General features: G+C 34.0%; 1 protein-coding gene across 1 annotated transcript in view; it reads left to right on the forward strand.

Moving 5' to 3' along the window:
- The window catches only part of LOC128991689 (guanylate cyclase D-like), a 136,195-nt gene that overhangs the window by 89,942 nt on the left and 23,963 nt on the right, over positions 1-22,290 (forward strand). Inside the window, exons 4-5 of the mRNA XM_054414789.1 lie at positions 8,645-8,779; positions 20,598-20,812. Of these exons, the coding sequence (XP_054270764.1) occupies positions 8,645-8,779; positions 20,598-20,812 (350 nt within the window). The remainder of the gene's footprint in view (positions 1-8,644; positions 8,780-20,597; positions 20,813-22,290) is intronic.

Raw genomic sequence — 22,290 nt, forward strand, 5'->3', positions numbered from 1 at the left:
GTACATTGCTCAGAAATATATATATATTTTTGTTATTTTTACGTTATACAGTAAAGAAGCCGTAACAAGTCTTATCTAAATTTTTTTCTACTGTCTGTCTGTCTTCTGTCTGTCACAGCCCAAGAGCCATTTTACGCGGCCTTCTCCTGAAAAACGAGAGTACCTATCTAGATCCGAATCATTTTAATGTATTCACTGGATTGGCGAGAGTGTCTTTAGCTATTAAAATATGGCCTCATTACTTTGTAAATAAACTTACGGACGTTCAGAAACCCAATTTTGTGCAATTTTTCTCAAGTTTTCTCCCAATGTTTATCACATAATCATCTATGAAATAGCGAACAGCTGTTCGGATCAAGATTATTTTTCTCTAGTTGTCACTGATATGTTTACATTGAATGCTGTTTACAGATACCGCAATCATTTCCGATCACATTTCAAAAGAAAATCCAAACCAAGTTGGATTAAACCCGTCTTTCCTGAGGTTTTTCCTTACATAACGGATTTAATTAATCACAAGTGCAATAATGTGTAGGGTAACAGTAAATGAAAACAGAGATTCTTTGTGTATACAATTTTTCTTCAGTTTTGATAACCGGGAAAGAGACCTTGAATCAGTGTTGTATATGACTGGGAAACTTACATTTTTTACATAAGCGTTACTAATAGCTTACATAAAGGTTTCAACTCATTAACGGCACTTCAATGTTGGTTGTGTAAAGTGACAACTGCAGTGGGTGATTGTAACAGAGGTTTACGGATTATGCTCAAATCGCTTTTCCAATGAGCCTTCTCAACGCTATGTGCTGCTCGCTGGACCATACAGCCAATAGACCAATTGCCTATCTCTTTTGGGTTCGTAGGCCTAAACAATTATTCATAATTTGGTAGCGCATATTACTCAGTGTTCAGGACAAGAACACCTTTGATAGTGAAGAGAGCACAAATTATATTATAATTAATTATAAGAGCACAAATTATAAAACTTATATATTGTTGTAGCACAAAATGATCACTAAACCATGGCACCATTTTCAACCGATTTGCTCAATGTGGCGGGGCGGATGACGTCATCACTGGCAGCAGTTTTTCCTCATTTACTCGGGTGTTTTAAGAGCACAAATTATAAAACGTATATATATTGTTGTAGCACAAAATGAGCACTAAATCATGACACCATTTTCAACCGATTTGCTCAATGTGGCGGGGCGGATGACGTCATCACCAGCGGCAGTTTTTCCTCATTTACTCGGTTTTTTTAGAGCACAAATTATAAAAACTATATATTGTTGTAGCACAAAATGAGCACTAAATTTCTATGTATAATACATTGTTAATTCCTTTGGTGGCGGGCTGAACGTGAAGTTAGCCCCGCCAACAGTTTTTATAATTTTTTTTTTGTGTTATTGTTGAGCACAATTTTTTTTATATATACCTTTGAGAAGCACAAATTCAGCACTAAATTATGGACATGTTTTTATAATTTGTGCTCATTATGGTGGGGAAAACTTCACGCGGGTCCCCGTGTGAATCGATAATGTCTCTAGCCATAAGGTCAGTAAAAATTACTGGCTAGAGTGTTTTAACCATTATGAATCAGCATTGTTTGCTTTAGGGTTTGAGACAATCTATATAAATAAAATTACAGTTTTGTCTGTACATTGCTTGGAATCATGCAGTTTTTGGTTATTTTTACGTTTCATAGCCTAAAAAAGCCGAAACGAGTCTTATCTCAATTTCTGTCTGTATGTCTGTTTGTCCATTCTGTGGTTGCGTCTGTAACGCCAAAATGTCATTTTACGCGGCCTACTCCTAGAAAACTATAGAGTACCGATCAAGATTCTAATCATTTGTCTGTATTTACTAGATTGGTGAGAGTGTCTTTGGCTATAAAAACATGGCCTCGCTTCCTTTAAAGCAAAATAACGTACCATCAAAAACCCAATTTTGTTCGTTTTTTGTAAAATTTTCTCCCAATGTTTACTATTACCATAGATAAAACATGCTCCCTTGTGTTGGTTAGTCTATGCTATTACATTTGATGAAATAACGATCAGCTGTTTGGATTAGTTCTCACTTCTAGCTGTCACTGATATGTTTACAGTAAAAGTTGTTTACAAATACCGCACCCATTTCCGATTCAAGTTTTGTTAGCACATCCAAACCAAGTGAGATTAAAAACGTTGTGCCTTACCTAACCGGTTTAATTAATCGCAAGTAGCTTACAAAAAAAGTTTCCAATCATTGACGGTGCTTCAAGGACATTTGTGTAAAGTGCAAAGTAAAAAATCACAACTGCAGTGGTTGACTGGATGATCGTGGATGTTGCTGCGATCTTGGAAGATCTTCCTGATTTTTCTGTGATCGTAACAGAGGTTTTACTTACAGATGTAGCTAAACTCGCTTTTCCAATGTGTCACTTTTGGTTTTTACTACTTACATTTCGACAACGATATCGGTACTTTTCCTACTTAGGAAGTAAAACTACAAACGTCCAAAACCCCAGATTTGTGCGTTTTTTGTCACATTTCCTCCGAATGTTTGCTAGATATATGTACCAATTATCGTTTAGAGATTACGTAATCTTTTACATAAGAAACCTTACATACAACCTGAAGGCAAGTGAGCGCAGCAAACGAGCTCCAACCGTAAAGGTGAGTGAGCGTAGCGAACGAACTTCAATCAGGACGTGTGAGCGCAGCGAACGAGCTCCAACCTAAAGCTGAGTGAGCGTAGCGAACGAACTTCATCCAGGACGTGATTGAGCCATGCGAACGAGCTCACATATGAAGTTAAACGGGGCAAAGCCCGTGGGTACAGCTAGTTGTTTTTAAGTTTCAACACAAAAATATTGTTTTTATAAATAGTTAGTTTGTCCGTACTTTTACGTATACAGCCTAAATGGTATATTTTCGATAGTTTGAAAATGCCAAAATCGGATTCCTCCGATTTGCAATCCGTTTTGCATTTTCATATTTGTTTTTTGAAATATTGGAAATTTAAGTAAGATAATTTTAATATTTCATCAAGAAAGCCTGAGAAACAAAAACGGATTGTGGCATTGAGTTCAGCATAAAAAAGCAGTTCAAAATGATGGGTCACAACACCCCTTTCATATTTAAATTAGTTTATCACATTTCAAAATGGCAGATCCAAGATGGCGGCAGAAAAAAATATATCCGTCATAACCAAGTGATAATAGGTCGACAATGAATGGTGGTGTATACTCATCTTTATCTAGCACTATTTTGAGATTATGGTCTTAGTTTGTAAATGCACAATGTTAAAACAGGGCTAAAAATAAAGTTATAAAAAGTCCTCATAAATTTAGAACGGATCATGATTTTTAGAAACTAATTGCGGCATTGTAATCAGCGTAAAATTCTAGTTTGAAACAATGGGTCACAACCCAACCTTTACATTTGAAAAAAAACTTTGTATCCAATAATGGCGGATCCAAGATTGCGCCCAAAAATGTATACCCAGTCAAAACGAAGTACTTACTACACTACAATGATCTGACGTGGTCCGAAGTTGATATCTTAAGAAATGTAGAAAAAAGTAGGGCGGGGGAACTCATTTAAAACTCACCCTGTATTATTAAAAACATTTGGGTTTTCTTTTCCGAGTTTGTTTGGCTCTTCTACCCGACCGATTTTCATTATTTAGGTCTCAAATTGAAGGTATGCACGCACAGATTTCACATCAAGTATCAGCATATATATATATCTACAGTCCTACTCGGCTTATACGTAGGCGAAATTTGCTCCCCATGTATTTCTTAAGGGAGTTAGACTTGGTTTTCTTTTCCGGGTTCGTTTGGCTCTTCTACCCGACCGATTTTCATGATCAAGGCCTCAAGTTGAAGGTAAGCACAAACAAACTTCCTATCAAGCATATATTTTTCTGCAGTCTCACTCGGCTTATATGTAAACGAAATTTGCTCGTAAAAGTTTAATTATTTTTGGGATATGATATTTATTTCAACGCTGCGGAGCAGCATGGGTCCTCTAGTTAGTTTATAAATCTTGTGGGGTTTTTAAGAACAGAACTACATGTTTTAATGCGAACAAAGTTTATGTGTTTACATGGTAATACATACAGCTCTTTAAATAATAGTGTCTTAGTTAATATTTTTTATGTGATTGGTTTACTTGAGAAAAACTGAATTTTTAATGTTAGCTTTTATAAAAAAGTGATGAATTAGATTAAATGAAAACCATACACGTTAAAAAAATTTACATATCATCCATACGCAGGTTTCCTTCAATAATTGTGGATTTTATGATGTGTTTGAAATGCCGCCAAGTAGCAAATAGTTCCATCTTGTTGAGATCAACAAGGATACAGAAAACATCTATATATATATATAACGCTAAGCCGATTTTTGTGAACAAAACTCCTCCCTCATTTTTGAACCGATTTTGATGATTAAGGTGCCAAAAAATTACCCTGATTTGTAGATTTGTAAAATGGTTTTCATATTTTGAAATCTTTATTAGTTTGGGCAGGATCTTCCGTCAAAGTTGGGGTTTCTCCCTTAAGATTAACATGGGGGAATCTAAACATTTAATTGGAAACTTTGTCCCCACTAATTTGAGAGAACGGCTGGGCGTAGAAACTTGGTAGAGGTGTCCAAGAAAAGGTATCGGTCTGTAGAAGAGCCATCAACAGAAAAACGAAGTAAATTCCCTTAGGGCTCTGCCCTAAAATCCTTTAAAGTTTCCTTCCCAGATTTGTTTACATTATCGTCATATGGATAATTTTTCACTACTTTTTAATGAAGCAACTGTTAATATTAAAATTGCATTTTAAACAACACTACTGAGTTTGTCAAAAAGAAGTATTTGCAATGTAATTTTCTGATTTTAAAATTTATTTTGTTCTGCATCATCTCATGTTTTGCAATATAACGTTCAATTACGAAATCATTGGAAAATCTTAATATTACAGAAACTCTTAAAATGATTTCTTATCGAATTATATTATATCTATTGTACGGGTTGGTGTCTGCTTTTTTGACCACTTTTGCCGATATTTTGTCATATTATTCAAGACAGATAGGTTCATGAGATCATTTCCATACATGTTTTCAATTATTAAAAAAGATTTCGATTGTGTAATACAATACAAAATAATACAAGTGCAGAAGGGCACGTTGCCCATATGAGCCGTGTTCATATTTTGTTTAAATTAATAGTGGTTTACAGCAACTGGATTAATATTTTAATAATTTTTATAAAGACATGTGTGTATGATTTAGAAAGTCATTAATCTGCAAAATTGCAATTTATTGCAGACTTTTTAGAGGTGTTACTTCGATGTATTCGTTCAGCTTAGTGAAAACAGAATAGAGCCTTTGAATGTTATTAAACTAACGAAAAGGGTTGTACATGTTTACTAGCGCTACTCAGCAACAAAACCCATTTAATTTATCTCTAAAAGAAATATCTCAAAATGCACCGGTAACTTACCCAGATAGTAACATAAACAAAATGTCCAAACTCGATCCTACAAAAAAGTTCAGGCCAGAGCCATTTTAATGCGCTTGGATTGTGACACTTATTCATTCGATTTATATTTCTCTTAACCAAAAGATGATAAAGATCTGCAGAAGAAGTTCATTGTGCTCTTATCGTGTCTAATAATATCCAAACACAGAAACCTTGCCTAAAATTAAAATAGTACCTATATCTTGAAATATGTTTTGCAGTGGCCTATTACGGACCGGGGCCCGCTTGGTTGGCCTTAAGTGAGATTTGTGAAAATAACACTACACTTCAAATGTAAAACAAATGTCACAAAGAGTAATTACCATTTAAGCAGTTACTGTCATGACAGAAAGGTCGTGTTCCTTTTGAACTAGATATCCTCATCCTTTCTAAGATACGTTGATTAACAACAATGCATGTAAACGTCACTATTTACGTAACAATTTACAGTATTTGCTTTTTGAAAATGCAGCATTGCTTTGTCATTTGCATTATTTGTTGCCAATGAAGCCGCATGGCCATAAGAACGAGGTCCCTCATTTCGAGAATAAAAGACAGCATCACTCCAAGTATATTCCACTACACCTAACATTCCGAGGATATATTATATCATTATATTGATCACTTTATGTAATTGATAAGGCTGAGAAAACTGACATCCGCATGTCATGGAATCAATTTTATGCTAAAATTGCTAAATTTAGAGGGTCATTCATTGGCACAGAAGTACGGTATGATGACCGACGTGACGAAGGAAAAATAAAACTTTCACAGCTTTAGGGTGGACCTCCCTTTGAAATAAGAACGTGCCTTCTCAACAAACATATATTTTCTAAAAAAAACACACACACAGATTTAATCTGCATAACACTGATGAAATCGCAGAAGTGTGTACCACAAAAGATCCACCAATACGATTTTAATGCTATATAAAGGTTCTTCCAAAAGCATTCTTTATATTATATTCATCAAAAAGAAGATAAACCAGTTAACATAGGAACAATAACTCCTATGACGGACGATATAAGAAATATGTTATTCATTGAATGATCAACCATATTTTGTAACTAACGCATAATAGTCATTATTGTTTTTACACCTATTTATTACCGTATTCATTAAACAATGGTAAATGCGCACATTTTTTGTAATTTCACTCTTTTTTCGCAGTTAGAAGAATTGTCGTAAGCCTTTAAAGCAACCGTCGATTTCGACGGGTTTTACCTAGTACTACTATAATGGTTATAGTATGTTTTCTGTGACAAGGTCGACTAGGAAGCACAGACATTTTAGCCAAAACACGACGGCTTAATCTTCGTCTTCGATCACCTTCCGATTGATTATACAAATTATTAACGTGTAACACTTAGGTTATGGTTTAAACGCTTGAATAAATGCAAATGTGAATGTTAATATAACTTTTGTAACGAAAATATATTTCTTGGTTTCACTTATACTCTAACCATCACATAAAGCCCTCTTATGCAGTTATTAGTAGCCAAAATGGTAGGATTCGAAACTGTAAAGGGTTGATTTTTAAGTTACATCTGTACCACCCGGTTTTAGAATAAGTTGATGACTAACCCTGAGGGTTTAAACTTAAAATGTAAATGCAGGTCTCCGAAAATGCCTAAAATTACATCTCCGTGTTTTTTACTCCCCTTTTTTTACGAATCAACGTGTAGCTAATCTAATTACACCAATATTTATCTTTACACAAATGTTCTCTTCACTTAAAATTGTAGGTAAAAATAATAATGAAGCTCGATGGTGAAGGTCAATAACAATATATTTATATGGAACCCTGATGACTCCGCTCAATTTTGTGGATGCCTCTGCGAAAGCCACCTAGTTAACATTATTTTATATGGGTACCATTTGTTAAATATATTAAACATGTTCATTTGTATGTCAATGCACTGTATTATAATGTCAACGTTGGCTCTAGAATAGGTGCAAAGGTTAAACTCCAGGCACTGCCGGAGTGGCATTGCTTTATTGTTTTAGAAATGCTTATATCTTAAAAACGGTAAGAGATGCGGCAAAACGGTTAAAATTCAGGCACACTACGTGGGTATCAACTTTTGATCAAAAACAATAATACAGCATAAAAAATCTAAAAATCTAAAAAAAATTAACATTATTTTATATGGGTACGCGGGTGAGTGATGCGAAAAGAGTTTGATTTTGAAAATATATATTGGATGGATGGGGATTGGAAATATTTATGGGGCTGGACAGTAGTATAGAACATTTTTATAGGTATGTATAGGCAGTGATAAATATTCATATTAGACCATATCTTAATGTAACATTTTTTCTACCCTTTTACGTAATTAAACTCATAATCAAGAAAAGGAAAGTAAAATTTAGTGTTAATACCAAGCTTACTATACATGGAACTGATGAGAGGACACTTTAAGCTTACACAAGGCTGTTAAGAGGACATAAGAATAAGAGGACGGTTAAGTGTCCTCTCAACAGCCATGCCATGTGGGAAGATGTTAAAGGGACCTTTTGCTGTCCTCTTATTATCTATTTTCCCTCTCATTTGGTGGTTGTTCTATGAAGGTTGGCAATACTGACAAATTTTACTATACCAGACGCTGATGAGAGAACAGTCAACTGTTCTCTTATTCTGTTGTCCCCTTAACAGCCTAGTGTAAGTTTATATATATATATATATATTCATGTTTTATGAAACTATGTTTATTCATGAAAGAAACCATGTCAATACTTTGTTCAACCTTAGTTTTGGTTGTTAAGTATTAATTGTATTGTCTAAGGTTATGTCGAGGTAGTATACCTTTACAGTATGATATGTATACACATTGCGTATGTATATGATTGCATAACTCAGTGATCCGATTGCAAAATTTTTGAATTATTTTACAAATACCTAGTAAGCCAGTGGCTGAGTTGGTAGCGCGACGGATTGTTAAGCAAAGCAGTGATGTTTTGGGTTCGAGTCCCAGTTAAAACTGAATCGGTATGGTTAGTGCTTGTTCTGAATCGACTCACCCTTTGCTGTGCTCCTGAATTGCTCATCCCTTGTATTGATAAGTTCCATGCACAGATTTGACTCCTACGTCACAGGATGTTATGCTATGAATAGTGTGTATATATGGCGTTTATGTATGTTTCGCTTGCAGAGCGTGGTTGGTGGCCAAGTGTGGCTCTACAGCTGGAGTCTGCCCTGAGGACGGGCGGAGTAACAGTTCGACAAAACGTCGTTCTGAACCCGACCAAGCTGGACACGATTGTCGCGTCACTACCTCACACCAAAGGTCAGTGACATCTCAACATGGACGTTTCATTATGTATAAGAGATGACTCAGCATAGGACACGCGACAGTGAGAGGAAACAATTCCCAAAAACTATTTTTATAGTTGGGAGGCAATCAAAAAGGGATCGGTTTCTCAAACATAAATTCACAACGATTCAACCAAGTGCTTCAAATCAGTAACTTCCATTAAAACTTAACGTTTTTTTATTGCTAAAAGACTTAGGAGATTCCCTACTGAAAAGTGTTGATTTTCACGAAAATTAGTTAACAATACTTCTAAAATCTGGTGTACTAATTAGAAAATATCAAATCAAAATCAAGATCCATTGAAAATAGCGTATCATATTTTACCCTGCAGGATAGAATTCTAGTGGTGAAATTATCGATTGTGGCCCAAAAATATTGTTTGATTCATGAGGTACTAATTTATACAATCACAAATTGGTTTTAGATGGAATAATGTTTACGAAGGTATAAATTATGGAATATTTCGCATTGTTCCTAGAAACACAAATGTTCTCTCTTACAGTTATTTTGGGGACTGTTTGCACTACAACCAAAAACTTGAATTACTTAATACCTCCAAACTTAAATCTTAAAAACTTATTTTTTCTTACATAGGTAGGCCTAAATATTAACATTATTTTAAATTAAACTAGTTAGTATAGTAATCTATCTCACTCAGGGCCGTACCTAGGCTGTGGCGAAGGTGGCCCCTGCCAAGGGCGCAGGTTAGACAAGGGCGCAAAATGGGTGCTGGTTGGGCAAGAACGCAAATGGGAAATATGGGCAAATTTTATTTTTTTTGTGAGCTAGATGAAAAAAATAGAAATTGACGTTTTATATTACATTTATGTTAGTGGTTGTGGTTATACTTATTTTATGTTGTTTAGTTATTTTTGTGTTAATTCTAAGTTGGCAACGCTGGGCGTATTACTGTTTGATTTGTCACTTGTCAGTTCTCCTCCACTCCACACTCCAGTCCAGTCCCAGTGCCACTTTCAGCGTTAAGCCTTTATACTCTACTTAGTACATTTGGAAATTATCGTTGTTTTCCGGCAACGGTTGTAACGATAACGCAGCTGCCCAATAATGTGTTGCGGCAACCTGTTATTTAAATAACGATTGCCAACTCGTTGCCGCTAAAAACCGTTGTCCGCCGGTCGGTGTTGCGGCGTTCAGGCCTCTTTTATGCACGGCGTTTTCCGTCGGGCGGAATCTATCAGAATCTATCGGGCTTTCCGTCGGCGAGTGTTTTAATATGGGATCAAATGGGACCCTTTTATGCACGACGGAATCTCCGTCGCGTTTCAGAATTCCGTCGGAGGCCGACGGAGGACTTAGACTCCGCCGAGTTTCGGCGTTTCGTGGAGCGTGTTTTTACATAGGTTCAAATGGAACCCTTTTATGCAACTGCGTTTTCCGTCGGGCGGAATTTAGTGCTGCCAACCTACCCCAGGCTCTGTCATCCACAGTATTGAAATCACCTACGGTAATCATTGTAAATAGAATATCATTCATTGTAATTGATTGAAGAGTACAAAAAAATGATGTAATTAGGGGAAAAAATTACTGCATGAGAATTAATTACATTTTTGTTTAAATCCGCGGAATAATACAAACTTACTGTTTCGTAGGAACTTCTCAAACTTTTCCCCATCATTTCGCAGCAACCCATATAAAAATAATTGGTTTGTGAAAGCCCCATCCACCCTACTACTTTCATTAACCGGGTGTACAGCCCATCTCCTTCGCCGTCGTCTATTTCTCTTCATGAACAAATAAGTATACACCAATACACAAGGATCCATCTTGGGTCACTGACGATGGCAAAATGAACGAAGTTGGTAGCACTGACCACCCCCACCACGGGCATCAGCGGATTCCGCTCGGCGGAGAAACTGCATAAAAGGGACATCGATTCCGCCCGACGATTTCGCCCGACCGAAAACGCCGTGCATAAAAGAGGCCTATAAGAGGCCTCAGTTTCAGTTATCGTTGTCGGTTGATCAGTTCAGTTGCAGTCGGGAGTCGGGCGTTTGGCAATTTTATCAATCGAGTATGAGAATGACAAAGCATCAAAAATTGATTTCAATAAAGTAATCAATGAGTTTGCTCTCGTTACAGCAAGGATAATGCAATTATTATTGGTTATATTGATGAAGTCAGAAAACAGTTGTAACTATTACAACTTATGTAAATAACTCTGTACAAATTGTACTTATTGTAACTTAGGCCTACTTATTAAAATTAAATTCCACAAAAAGGGATACTTAATTGTTTACTTAATTACCTTAATATACATTGTGATAAAATTGGGATAACGGATCATTATGTTTTATACAAATATATTGTTTAACCAATCATTTAAGCAAAAACCATAAAAAATCATTATAGTCTAGCAAAAAGTTAAATTTTCAATTTCAAAATCTGAATGATTTTTTTATGTTTAAAGAGTCAGAATTGCTTTAAAATGTGTTTTACTGATGTTAAAATTTAAACATTTGTCCGGGGGGGGGCCCTGGGCCCCCCGCTTCCCCCCCCCCGACCCCCCGGAGGGCGCACTTACGCTGTTCGCCACGTACAAAGGAGCATCTAGGTACGGCCCTGATCTCACTACAATTGTGAACATAAATATTTGACGATACAACTTGTAAAAATATAAGATCTATGCTATCTATTGTAGTAGTCAAAAAGGTTATCTCCAAACCCACATGAGTAAAAATTAACTAGTGGAAATTAAAGTATATATAATGCAGTTTAATCAGTCTACTACACGAACAGTGAAAGGTCAATTGATTTCCTGTTCCTCCTGAATCATCAATAGTTATCTATGTTATATCAAATTCTATTTGTATTAAAATAGCATTAAGTAGCAATACTTAATTGTAAAAGCGTGCAATATTTAAAAGCTCACCACAATAACTCAACCACAATTTAACTTTGTAGTCAGTATAAACAAGTGAGCAATGTAGTGTTTTACTTTAGTTATCTCGCTGTGAAGAATAAAGGCGAGAGGTTGTTGGAAATTGAAAAACGCTCATGTGTGAATGTTATTACAATCTCGTATATAACCGTGCAAAACCAATTCTATTACGTAAGTGTTTCTCTTTTACATATTCCTCTTTCAGCTATTCTTGTGTACTTAACTCTTTTATTTTCTTTAAATTACTTTTTACAATAGGATTACGTAGTCATTACATTCTTCGTCAGTGTAAATAACTTTACTATCCATGCACTTCGACAATCATGTTAATGGATATAAGAATAGATTTGTTACAAAAGCTATTTACAATCAACTACTCCTTATTTAAGTTAATGATTTTCTTATAAACGTAGGCTACTTAATTTATTTAAACTTAAACGTAAAATCTCGGCAGTTAAAACAATATTGACAAAGTTTGATAAAAAAAATATGTCTTGAATTGCTCTTTACAATATTCGATGGTTGAACATGTCTTTATAAACTACTGTACAAGCAGCGTTGGTTCATGGTGAAGCTATTGATTGTTTCCCGCCAAATCAGAGCTTATTCCCGCCAATACAGACTTTCCCTACGGCATTGGATTTCTACCGAGAAGAATTTAATATGACGATTACTGTGAAAATACTCAAATCAGAGAGAAAATAACTTGTTTTATGTACACCAGAGACATACAATTGTCATAACGTGTGTCTTCATTACTGATGATTAAAATAACATATTAAACATATTATTATCAGATTTTTTGTATAAGAGAATGTTTTACGTGGCTAACACATACATTGGACACGAATTGTATTTCATAGCAAGAGTAGAAAGTAATGCATTACATATTTGAGACCATGTTTGAAGTGCGAGATTTATCGAACACTTAAAATGGTCGAGAATATGTATAGACGCACTTATAGTTTTGAACGTTACTTTTTGCTACACTACAAAGACTAATTAATTGCTTAATTAAAGCAGACATTATTTTTTTATACAGTTAGGAACATTTCAAAATTCATAGCAGTTTTAGGTTTTGCCTTCAATTGAAAATTAATATTTTGGTTGTACGGTTTTGGTTTGTTCTACATTGACACAGTTGACAAAACAATAACAAATCTTAGTTTTTTACGTCGGCAAAATCAAAAAATGTAGTAAACATTCTTTTTCCCTAGTAAACAATGTAATGATAAATTTTTTCAAGTGATAAACATGTAACTAAACAGGTAATTTCACAGTAGTGTGGCGAAAAAATAATATATTTTATGACATTCGTTGATTTGATTCAATGTTTTGCTTGACCTAATACGAGCTTTTTTTGCTCGTATTTTTTCTAGGTGTTATTTATTTGTGGTTTTGTACCAAACTTGTACAATTTTACAAAAATAGACTACGTACTCTAACTTGTAAAAGGACAACAAAATTGTATACTCTGAGAACATTTTTTTACATTCTAACCCAACGCCAGTGTTTTGTCCTTTTTTTCATACACAAACTAGAAAACGTACTAAGTCACGTTACCCACCATGACGTAATTTAGTTTTTAATCAAATCAAAACTAGTGTTTTTTACCTTTTGTCTATTGGTTCAGACACAATGTGTATTCACATTCAGTTATGTGCTCTAATGGGACAACTCGGTACCTAAGTTACACACCACTTGTTCAGGAGAATTAGTAACACAATTGATAGCGAACATTTGTGTAATTAATGGTCCTTGCATTGACGGCAACTATGATCAACCGATTGTGTTAACATAGTTTCAAGGATACCGCTGCTCAGCTCCAATTGTTTGTTTGTTTGGCTGGCGAATGTTTGAACACAACTGGACTAGGCTAGGTTAACATCTTTTTCAGTACTGTCCAAACTCGTATTCACAGTTATATGTTTACTAGATTTCTAATTGAAGTTAATAAATCTATATTTTAGTGAATTGAGATTTACTTTTTGTATATCTTTCCATACACACCATTGGTATGTTTTACTTTTTTGTGGGATAACTTTCCAAAGCCCAGTTCTTTTTCTATCCAACCCCAGTGCTAACTGGTTACCATGCACCATTTGCTAGTCGAATAACATCATGTGGGTCCAGAAACGATCTCGTTTGGATTTGAACCAACCAACTTGATATTTGAAGGTGAGCACTAACACCACTTGGCTTCCCAGATAACCATTAGACAAAATACACAACAATGTGCTGGGCTCACAATAGGCATCTTGAGCAGCATATAACAAGATATAAGCTCTTACAGAGAGATGTGAACTAACTTGCAGTAAATGGTGATTTTGCTTCCCACATTGTATGTTTGATTGATGATCATGAAAGTAAAAAAAAATAAAAAAAAACAATGAATTCGTCTTAAGTGGAACCCTTATTATAAAATCTTTAACTGCAACAATTAATTCAATATCTACAAGTATTTTTACCCTTTACGTATTCATTCATAGTTTTAAATTTATTTACGTGTAAAGGGTGCACTTTACTTATTTAAAGTAAAGAATATTATTTAATATTTACTGATTACGTTGACCTCGTGGTGTCGAATTGTTGATTGTTCACCAAGATGTACCTGTTTTAAACTGGTTACAGTTAAACAGCAGCGGTGCGTTATTTTTTTAACTTTTTTCAAAATTAGGCGTAGTATACAACAAAATTATCGTAATGTAAACCAAAGATTAAAATAGCCTACTTAATTAAACGAAAACAGCAATAAAGCTATGGTACAAAATTGAGTATGGTGCAATTGATCAGTACAAGAAAATATTTGAACATCTATATTTATAAACATAACACGTTATTATTTTGACATTCTGGTCATAAAACCAACCAAGGAAATCACGGTGGATTTTGAAAAAATATATATCCAATAGTTACAATGAATGTGTTTACTATTTCGTTCATATCAGGGCATTGTATACGTACTTAGGCTAGTTAATAATTCATTCAGAACTGTCTAAATAATGTATTGGTACAAGGGCAAACCCTAGAGCCTATCAGGCATTAATTGACTGCTGTGCATAACTCCAGAGGTGAGGTTAACAATAGAATAGAACGTTGCTATGTAACATGGCATATTGTATAATCATGGCATCCACACCAGTTGCCATACCACTTACCATTCATAATATGGCCCATTTCATAAGTAATTCAATATTATAGTAATATTATCGCAGTAATGGAATCATCGTCACCCAAACTTTAAATATTCCCTTCTAGGAAGTTTCTTGCATTTAGCCTATAATGTGTATAACGATTATAAATTTTAATTTTTAGGTTTATAAAAATCAGTTTTCTTGTTGCAAATCAATATCCTTTTTCTTTTTAATTATCACCATTATAGAGCTGGAAATAATTAAGAAGTCCATTTTTGTTTAATAATTTTAAATTGTGTTTATTTTTTTATATGTTATTTTAGCAATTTGAAAACCACTATGACTAAACTGAATGGTTTTATACTAACTTCAAAATTATTAAATACCAACGAGTAGCATCTACTGTACAATGTATCCCAACATGGGACTGAAATGTTTAGTCGACATCAGCGCACCCAAGTGTAACAAACATGAAACACACGTTAACGCATGATTCAGACTTCACAATATATTGAGAACTCTACATGCAGGATCCAGATCTAATGCTTTTATGAATTTCCCCAACGTGTTATTGTTTGTCATAGTTAATATATAAAGTAAGCATCGTTCTTGTAATATCGTTGGAATCAAAACCCCAGTAACCTGTACATACTGTACCCCAGTACCTGTACTGTACAACATGGGACTGAAATGTTTAGTCGACATCAGCGCACCCAAGTGTAACAAACATGAAACACACGTAAACAATAGATAGAACCTTTCCATGTAACATAGCATATTGTATAATCATGGCATCCACACCAGTTGCCATACCACTTACCATACATAATATGGCCCATTTCATAAGTAATTCAACATTATAGTAATATTATCGCAGTAATGGAATCATCGTCACCCAAACTTAAATATTCCCTTCTAGGAAGTTTCTTGCATTTATTTAGCCTATATAATGTGTATGATAACGATTATCCATTTTTAAGGTTTATAAAAAAACTGTTTTCTTGTTGCAAATATTTAATAATATCCTTTACATAAGCTGTTATAATTTTTTTTCATTGTTAATATATAACGTAAACATCGTTCTTGTAATATCAGTTGCCATACCACTTACCATACATAATATGGCCCATTTCATAAGTAATTCAACATTATAGTAATATTATCGCAGTAATGGAATCATCGTCAACCCAAACTACAAATTTTAAGATTAATGACTTGGTAAAGTATGAAGCTAATTAAAGCCTTATATCCAGTATTAATAAAGTAATACATAATTACCGTAGGTAGATTAGTAACTGCCCTGACTAATCAAAATATCGTTTAAGGCATAAGGTTGCCTAATGTGATCCTAGGGAAAGCCATTAGTGTTTTGATCGTTGTTGGACACAGCTGTTCTTCATTACAAGGGTATAAATGACCCTAACAATAGAAACAGCTGATCCAAGGAAACAAAACCATATACGGTATCTCTCTCATTCTTCACTCATATTCCATTTCTGATTAGTGATTGGGTTAAAATAATGTGCTTTTAGTAACATCATATAAGATTTTCATTACAATACCAATACATATAGTTTTTATTTTAAAACTACGTATTTTACTGTTTCACTCTGGATGTACTGTTTCATTGTGATGTAGACTGAACTTTAATGACTAAGTTTATTATGGATTGAAGAACATTTTTGAGTGTTCATTTACACAAAACTTAATTTAAATTAAATCCATCATAATTTAAACTAAAATAATTGTAATGCTTAAATTAAATAAATCTTATTTGTGTGATTTTTTAGACAAATATTTAATGGTACTTTTGTCATTACAAAACAATTTTGTTCAAGTAAAAATTGTCAAATTAAGTCAAGTCTTTAAAATAAATATTAGACTACGTTTACATTCACTATTATTTATTAAGTCCATCTAATAGTTTAAAGCTCAACACAGTACGAGCGCTGTTTACAAGTTATTTTCCCGAATATAAGAGACAAGGTAGTGACGTATGTATACGTCCCACTTTCATTGATCACTTTCAGGCACTTTCACTGATCAAACCTATTGTCTTCGTCAAACAAAGAGAGCGTTTCCGTCCGTTCCAGTTTCCAAATTGATATTTTACCTGTATTTAATGAATATACCTTTTTGCTACATCATTGTTTTTAAAATTATCATCACCTTCGTGGACAAGTAACAATAACAATAACATCCCACAGTAAATGTGATAACCTAATTTTTAAGCTATATTTTGTCGTGTTTTCAGAGGTAAACAATTTTATGATTGATAATGGCAATTATAATTTCCAATCAACGCGTCAGCATTCATAATCCTCAAATCTGTCAATCATCCAACCCCATTATTCGCCGAAATAAATCTTTTAATGTTTGGGATTGATAACAGAATTGCAGATCATTTCAGTATAATTACATAAAACTTTTTATCTCATACACTATGGTCCTAAAAACTCTAGAATATCTAAATAGTTTCAAATATTATGATAACCTTAAAAGTGTAAGATCTTAAGTAATATCAAATTTTGCTTTGATTAAAACATAAGTATTGTATTTACGTTGTCTAAGTAAAAAGAAGAAAAACAGTCCTTCCATACATTCTTTTAACAGTTAATTAGGGGTGTATTTTTAAGTTCTGTCTACTCTATGCTGTGCAACGCCTGTTGTGTGAAAGTTTTGATCAATTAGACTAAGTCTTTCATGAGGATACGAAAACTGTGACATTTCTTACGTACTTTATTATTAAAGTTGTTCTTAAATTGCTCTCCCCTTTCACATATAAATTATTTTTTAATTTATTGTACAAAACGGTACATGCAACAGTTAAAAATCTGCGAGAAAACTTCATCTAGTTAAATATGTAGTTTTATATAAAAGGCTATCTTCAACAGTCCTGTCCGGTCCATTACGAAATCGATTATAACTGTCAGGATTCGACTGTTGGCAGACATTGAAATATCTCACTTTCGATCTACTTCAAACATTACAACTCGTCCATATTGCTGTGTTGTTTATACTTGTTCAATTGTGCCAAGGATATTACTCTATACATTGAGAACTGACACAGGAAACTTGACGTACAACTTTAATTTGACCACCCGGGTCTACACTGAGAGGATTTAATTACAATAGAAAGATATGCTGTAGCTTATTGTAATTACGTAACCTTTGTGGACGGACGATGTTAGGTTGTTTTCGTTGACTTCTTCGTCTTTTTTATATTCTTGTTAAGATATAATTTTACGGACACGTCATAAAAGCACGTAGTTACGACTACAGCAATTGCTGTGTATTTATGTCTAAATGGCTTTTGTGTGTGTTATTTCAACCTCACATAATAAAAAGCTCACATTTTTTGGTAACAGTCCGATGAATACAAGTCAGTCTCAAAAATTATCTTTATCCGTCCGAAACGGAGTTTATACAATAAATTAACAGCTTCGATGTAAAGTACACATTTATTTTTAAAAATTCGTCTAAATTAAGATTGAGTTTAAACTGCATGGTGTTCTCAGTGTCCGGGTAGCCGAGTAGTTTTGCTCGCCTTCAAATCTGAAAATCGCTGGTTCGATTCCAAGCCTTCGATCGTTACTGTACTCAGAACTTTGACCGTTCCCTGTGTAAAATATTAATGTTGGTGATAGACGCAAAAACCGTTTTATGCATCTTCGTAAATACATGGTCAATTTGACGGATCTAAAATTAAAATTACAATTGATGAAGAAATAAAAAAAAAACTTTAATATTTAATTAATTGTTAGAAGAAAAATATTTATAGGTATGGATTGGTTTGTGTGTTCATAGAAGAATTAAGAAATTTAATTTTTTTAATTCTTTTATTAGGTAATTAGAAAATTTGTAAAACTCCCTCAAATTATGACGGAATATTCTCGACAATTCGGGATGTTATCAAGATCTCTAAAACGTATCTTAACCTCAAAACCTGCTAAATGAATTCCCAATGATTACAGTAAACTGACAATACGGTGTTTATGTTGTACTTACGTGTTTATATATTTGTTTAATCAGATTGCAATTTCACCATCAAAATTTAACGTTGTAACTAACGCTTCTATACTGATATTTTCCAAATAGGACAGTAAAGTTTATAAGAAGGTAAAATATAATCTAATTTATAACTTCAAATTAATTGAGTTATCAATCACAACATTAAACATATGATTGATTGAGGCCAGTGATGAAGTTACGAGGACGGCAGATTTGAGGATGACGAATACTGACGGATTAATTGTATTTTATCATTTTAACTGCCATGATCAGTCACAAAACTTCATTATCTCTGAGCACACATTTAAAGTTTAAAATTACTTGTAAAACATATTTACTTGGAAATCAGTAAAAGGAAACCATTGTCTATTAACAAAGTGCCGCTTATTTCAAGTGTTTACGTTTTAAATTTGATAAACTATTAATTTACGTTAAATAAAAGAGTTGCAAAGACGAAGCAAATTGAATTTTATCCAGCTACGAGCGCCTGGACTTCGCGTAATGCAATTCACATACTGCTCCATTGTAGCATCATGCTCTCGTCAGGCGCTACAGTAGCTTGTATTTTATGTGTAAATGTAGCGTTTTCCATTCTTTGTTAGGTTGCTTTCAAATTTCGGTTTTGTCGTTTACATTCACCAATAGATGAAGGTTTTAATAAATGGACGAATTAAAAATAGTAAACGGGTCCAGAGCTGTTTATAAGATTTTCTATTAGTAAAAATGCACATAAAATCATACAGTTAAATATTTATTAGTATGGGTTTTGGGGCTAATGTACGTTTTTGACCATATCATAAGCCTTAACTCCATCCCCAAATTGATAAACACCCTAACTATTCCATGGAAGTGAATGTAGGTAAAAAGGTGATAAATGTTTTCAATCAGGTTCAAGCAAACAAATCAAAAGTTGAGTTAGGTACCATTCCAGATAAATTAACCAAATACCTTGTATATTTGTCTGCTAGAATGGATCCATATTAGTTAATTTTACAAATTAATAGCAAACCTATTTAGTTATAGGTTTTATAAAAACAAACATTGAACTGTTATTATTATTTAAATTTATTTCAAACATGCAAATTATTTCTATTTACGATACTGTTCCACCGTTACCCAAAGCACAGATCTACTCTTATTCAGTAAACAAAGCAAACAAAATCCGGGCTCAAAGAATGAAAACAGTGGCTTTGATGTTTTGATAGGTAATATTATTTCAAAATGCCAAAACAGAGGCATTCGTTTGTCGAGGTTATAAACAAACAAACCTGATTTATGGTAAACCCGGTCTCTTTGTTGTCTAAATAACTTTGTTCTAGTGGTGGGTGGAAGGGGGGGGGATTACCGTAAGCTTAGAAAAGTTGCTAACTACCGTTAGTTGTTTACTGAGCAGTTCCCAGATTATATACCTTGTCAACATAATCTTGTGAACTTGAAAATCTTCCACTTATCTAGTCAATTGCTTATTTTCTTGTATACTGAAAATCAGATGGTGTATAACAAGTAGCGGTAGCCAAGTTGTTACAGTGCTTGCCTTCAAATCTGAAGGTCGCTGGCTTGATTACAATGGGGGTAATTTCGGAACCAGATATTATCCATATTATATAAAGCTAAAAAGGGTCTGAACTTTTTAGTAAACCATAAGCCTCACACCTATCAACCGTATTCTTGAATGAAAGGTCTTGATGTGAAACTTCCCCAAAAAATGTCAATATTACTACTTTTTACCTGACTTTTCATGCTGCAGCGTTGGTACTATGTGTGCCAGAAGACGGGACTGTGACATCAGAGCTGCTGGTAGCCCTGGAGCAGGCCAAGAAGGCAGCTCTGCCATCTTCTGTTCTGTTGCTGCTGAGTTTTCAGCCACTGACGTCATGGACAGCTCTGCTTCAGCTGCTGAGTCCAGCCGCGAGACAAGCGACACTGCTGCTTCATGTGGCAGAATCAAACATTACAGGAGAGGTAAAACAATCTTGTAGCAAGTAGCAAGTAGCAACTTATGAGCAATACAGTTGATGAGAAAGCGATCATAAGATTAGAGAAGCTGAATATAGCAGGTGTCAGAGTCTGTCACCTGTCACCAACTCCTTTAATTATATGAAATTGAAGGATGGATGTCCTGATGGGTTATAGAATATGATTATTGTGTTTTAGTAGTAATAAAGAATGATATTTTCAACCCTTCCTTATCTGACCCCACTGACCAACTTTAAGATTGAAAACTGTTTTTATCTTACTGTATTAGTAAATTGCTAAAAACTATTAATTCTCTTCCAGTCATTTAAGCGTTTGAAAACCATGAAAACCACAATCTCAATAGTCCGATGTAATCCTCTTAAGCAATTATGTGACCTAGGATCTCACGTAATCTTCTACCAGTTGCTCATTGTATTCCTGTCGAAAGTAATGTATAATGGCCAGTGTAATGCTTTTGCTCTATATTATGACTACTTTAATTGGTATATTGTTTTATATTGGAAACCTTTTATGACAGTTACAATAAGAAATTGGCAACGATAGAATATAACAGAGATTTTGTAAGTTCAGGATATTTGGCAGAGAGATTTACACAAACTGAAGCCTTGTATGAGACAATCAAAGTAGTAGCAAGAGACGCCTTACTGTTAATCTGATACCCGAATGACATTGAAGATGGAATGACAGAGTCGTATTCCTCTGCACAAATGTATCTTCAGAGTTTATAAACCATGTATTTGGGTTTGTAAGCATGTGTTTATTCAAATATTAGTTTGCCCACTGTAAATCCTTGCTGTAGCAAGCAATATAAGGCATAATAGAAATTTATTGTTTGGGCAACCATATTATTTTATAATCACAACAGGTTTGTAACGAATTCTTTACTCACCCTGCAATTAAGTTTAAATAAAAAATATATATATTAAGTTACTTATAGATTAAACTGTATACCCGGGGATACCTCTTTGGGTCACTTAATCCTTAAAAGCGTTGTTCTAGGTTATGAATCAGACTTAGGTGTAAATTGTGTATGTGTTTCTTCAGTCAACATAAGAATTCTGGTATGAGTAAATAAATATTTTTTCTTGAATTAAATCAGAATAAATTCAATATTTCAATGATTAAAAAAAGTTATTGATGAATTAATGTTAACTACCAAAATGTCAACCAAGTTGTTCATGAAAATGGTGTACGTAATCATAACATTATTTATATGTTAGATTAAAATCCAATCCACCTTATAGGCAAATTTTTTACTTTTCATTGACATAGAAAGTATTTCATACTATTCCATTTTCACTTGTGTATACCTACACCACTTAATGCAGTATGTATAGTATTTTTGAGGTATTGAATTCCACGACTGCAGAGAGTTTATTGTCCACTTTGACTAATGATATAAGCAAAACTGATATTCCAGTTAAAGGATTGAACCAGTCACCAGTTTTAGAATGGAAATCAAC

Source organism: Macrosteles quadrilineatus, unplaced genomic scaffold (genome assembly GCF_028750875.1).
Source record: "Macrosteles quadrilineatus isolate MER2022 unplaced genomic scaffold, UCM_ALF_1.0 Scaffold_4__1_contigs__length_99947679, whole genome shotgun sequence".
Taxonomy (NCBI): Eukaryota; Metazoa; Arthropoda; class Insecta; order Hemiptera; family Cicadellidae; genus Macrosteles; species Macrosteles quadrilineatus.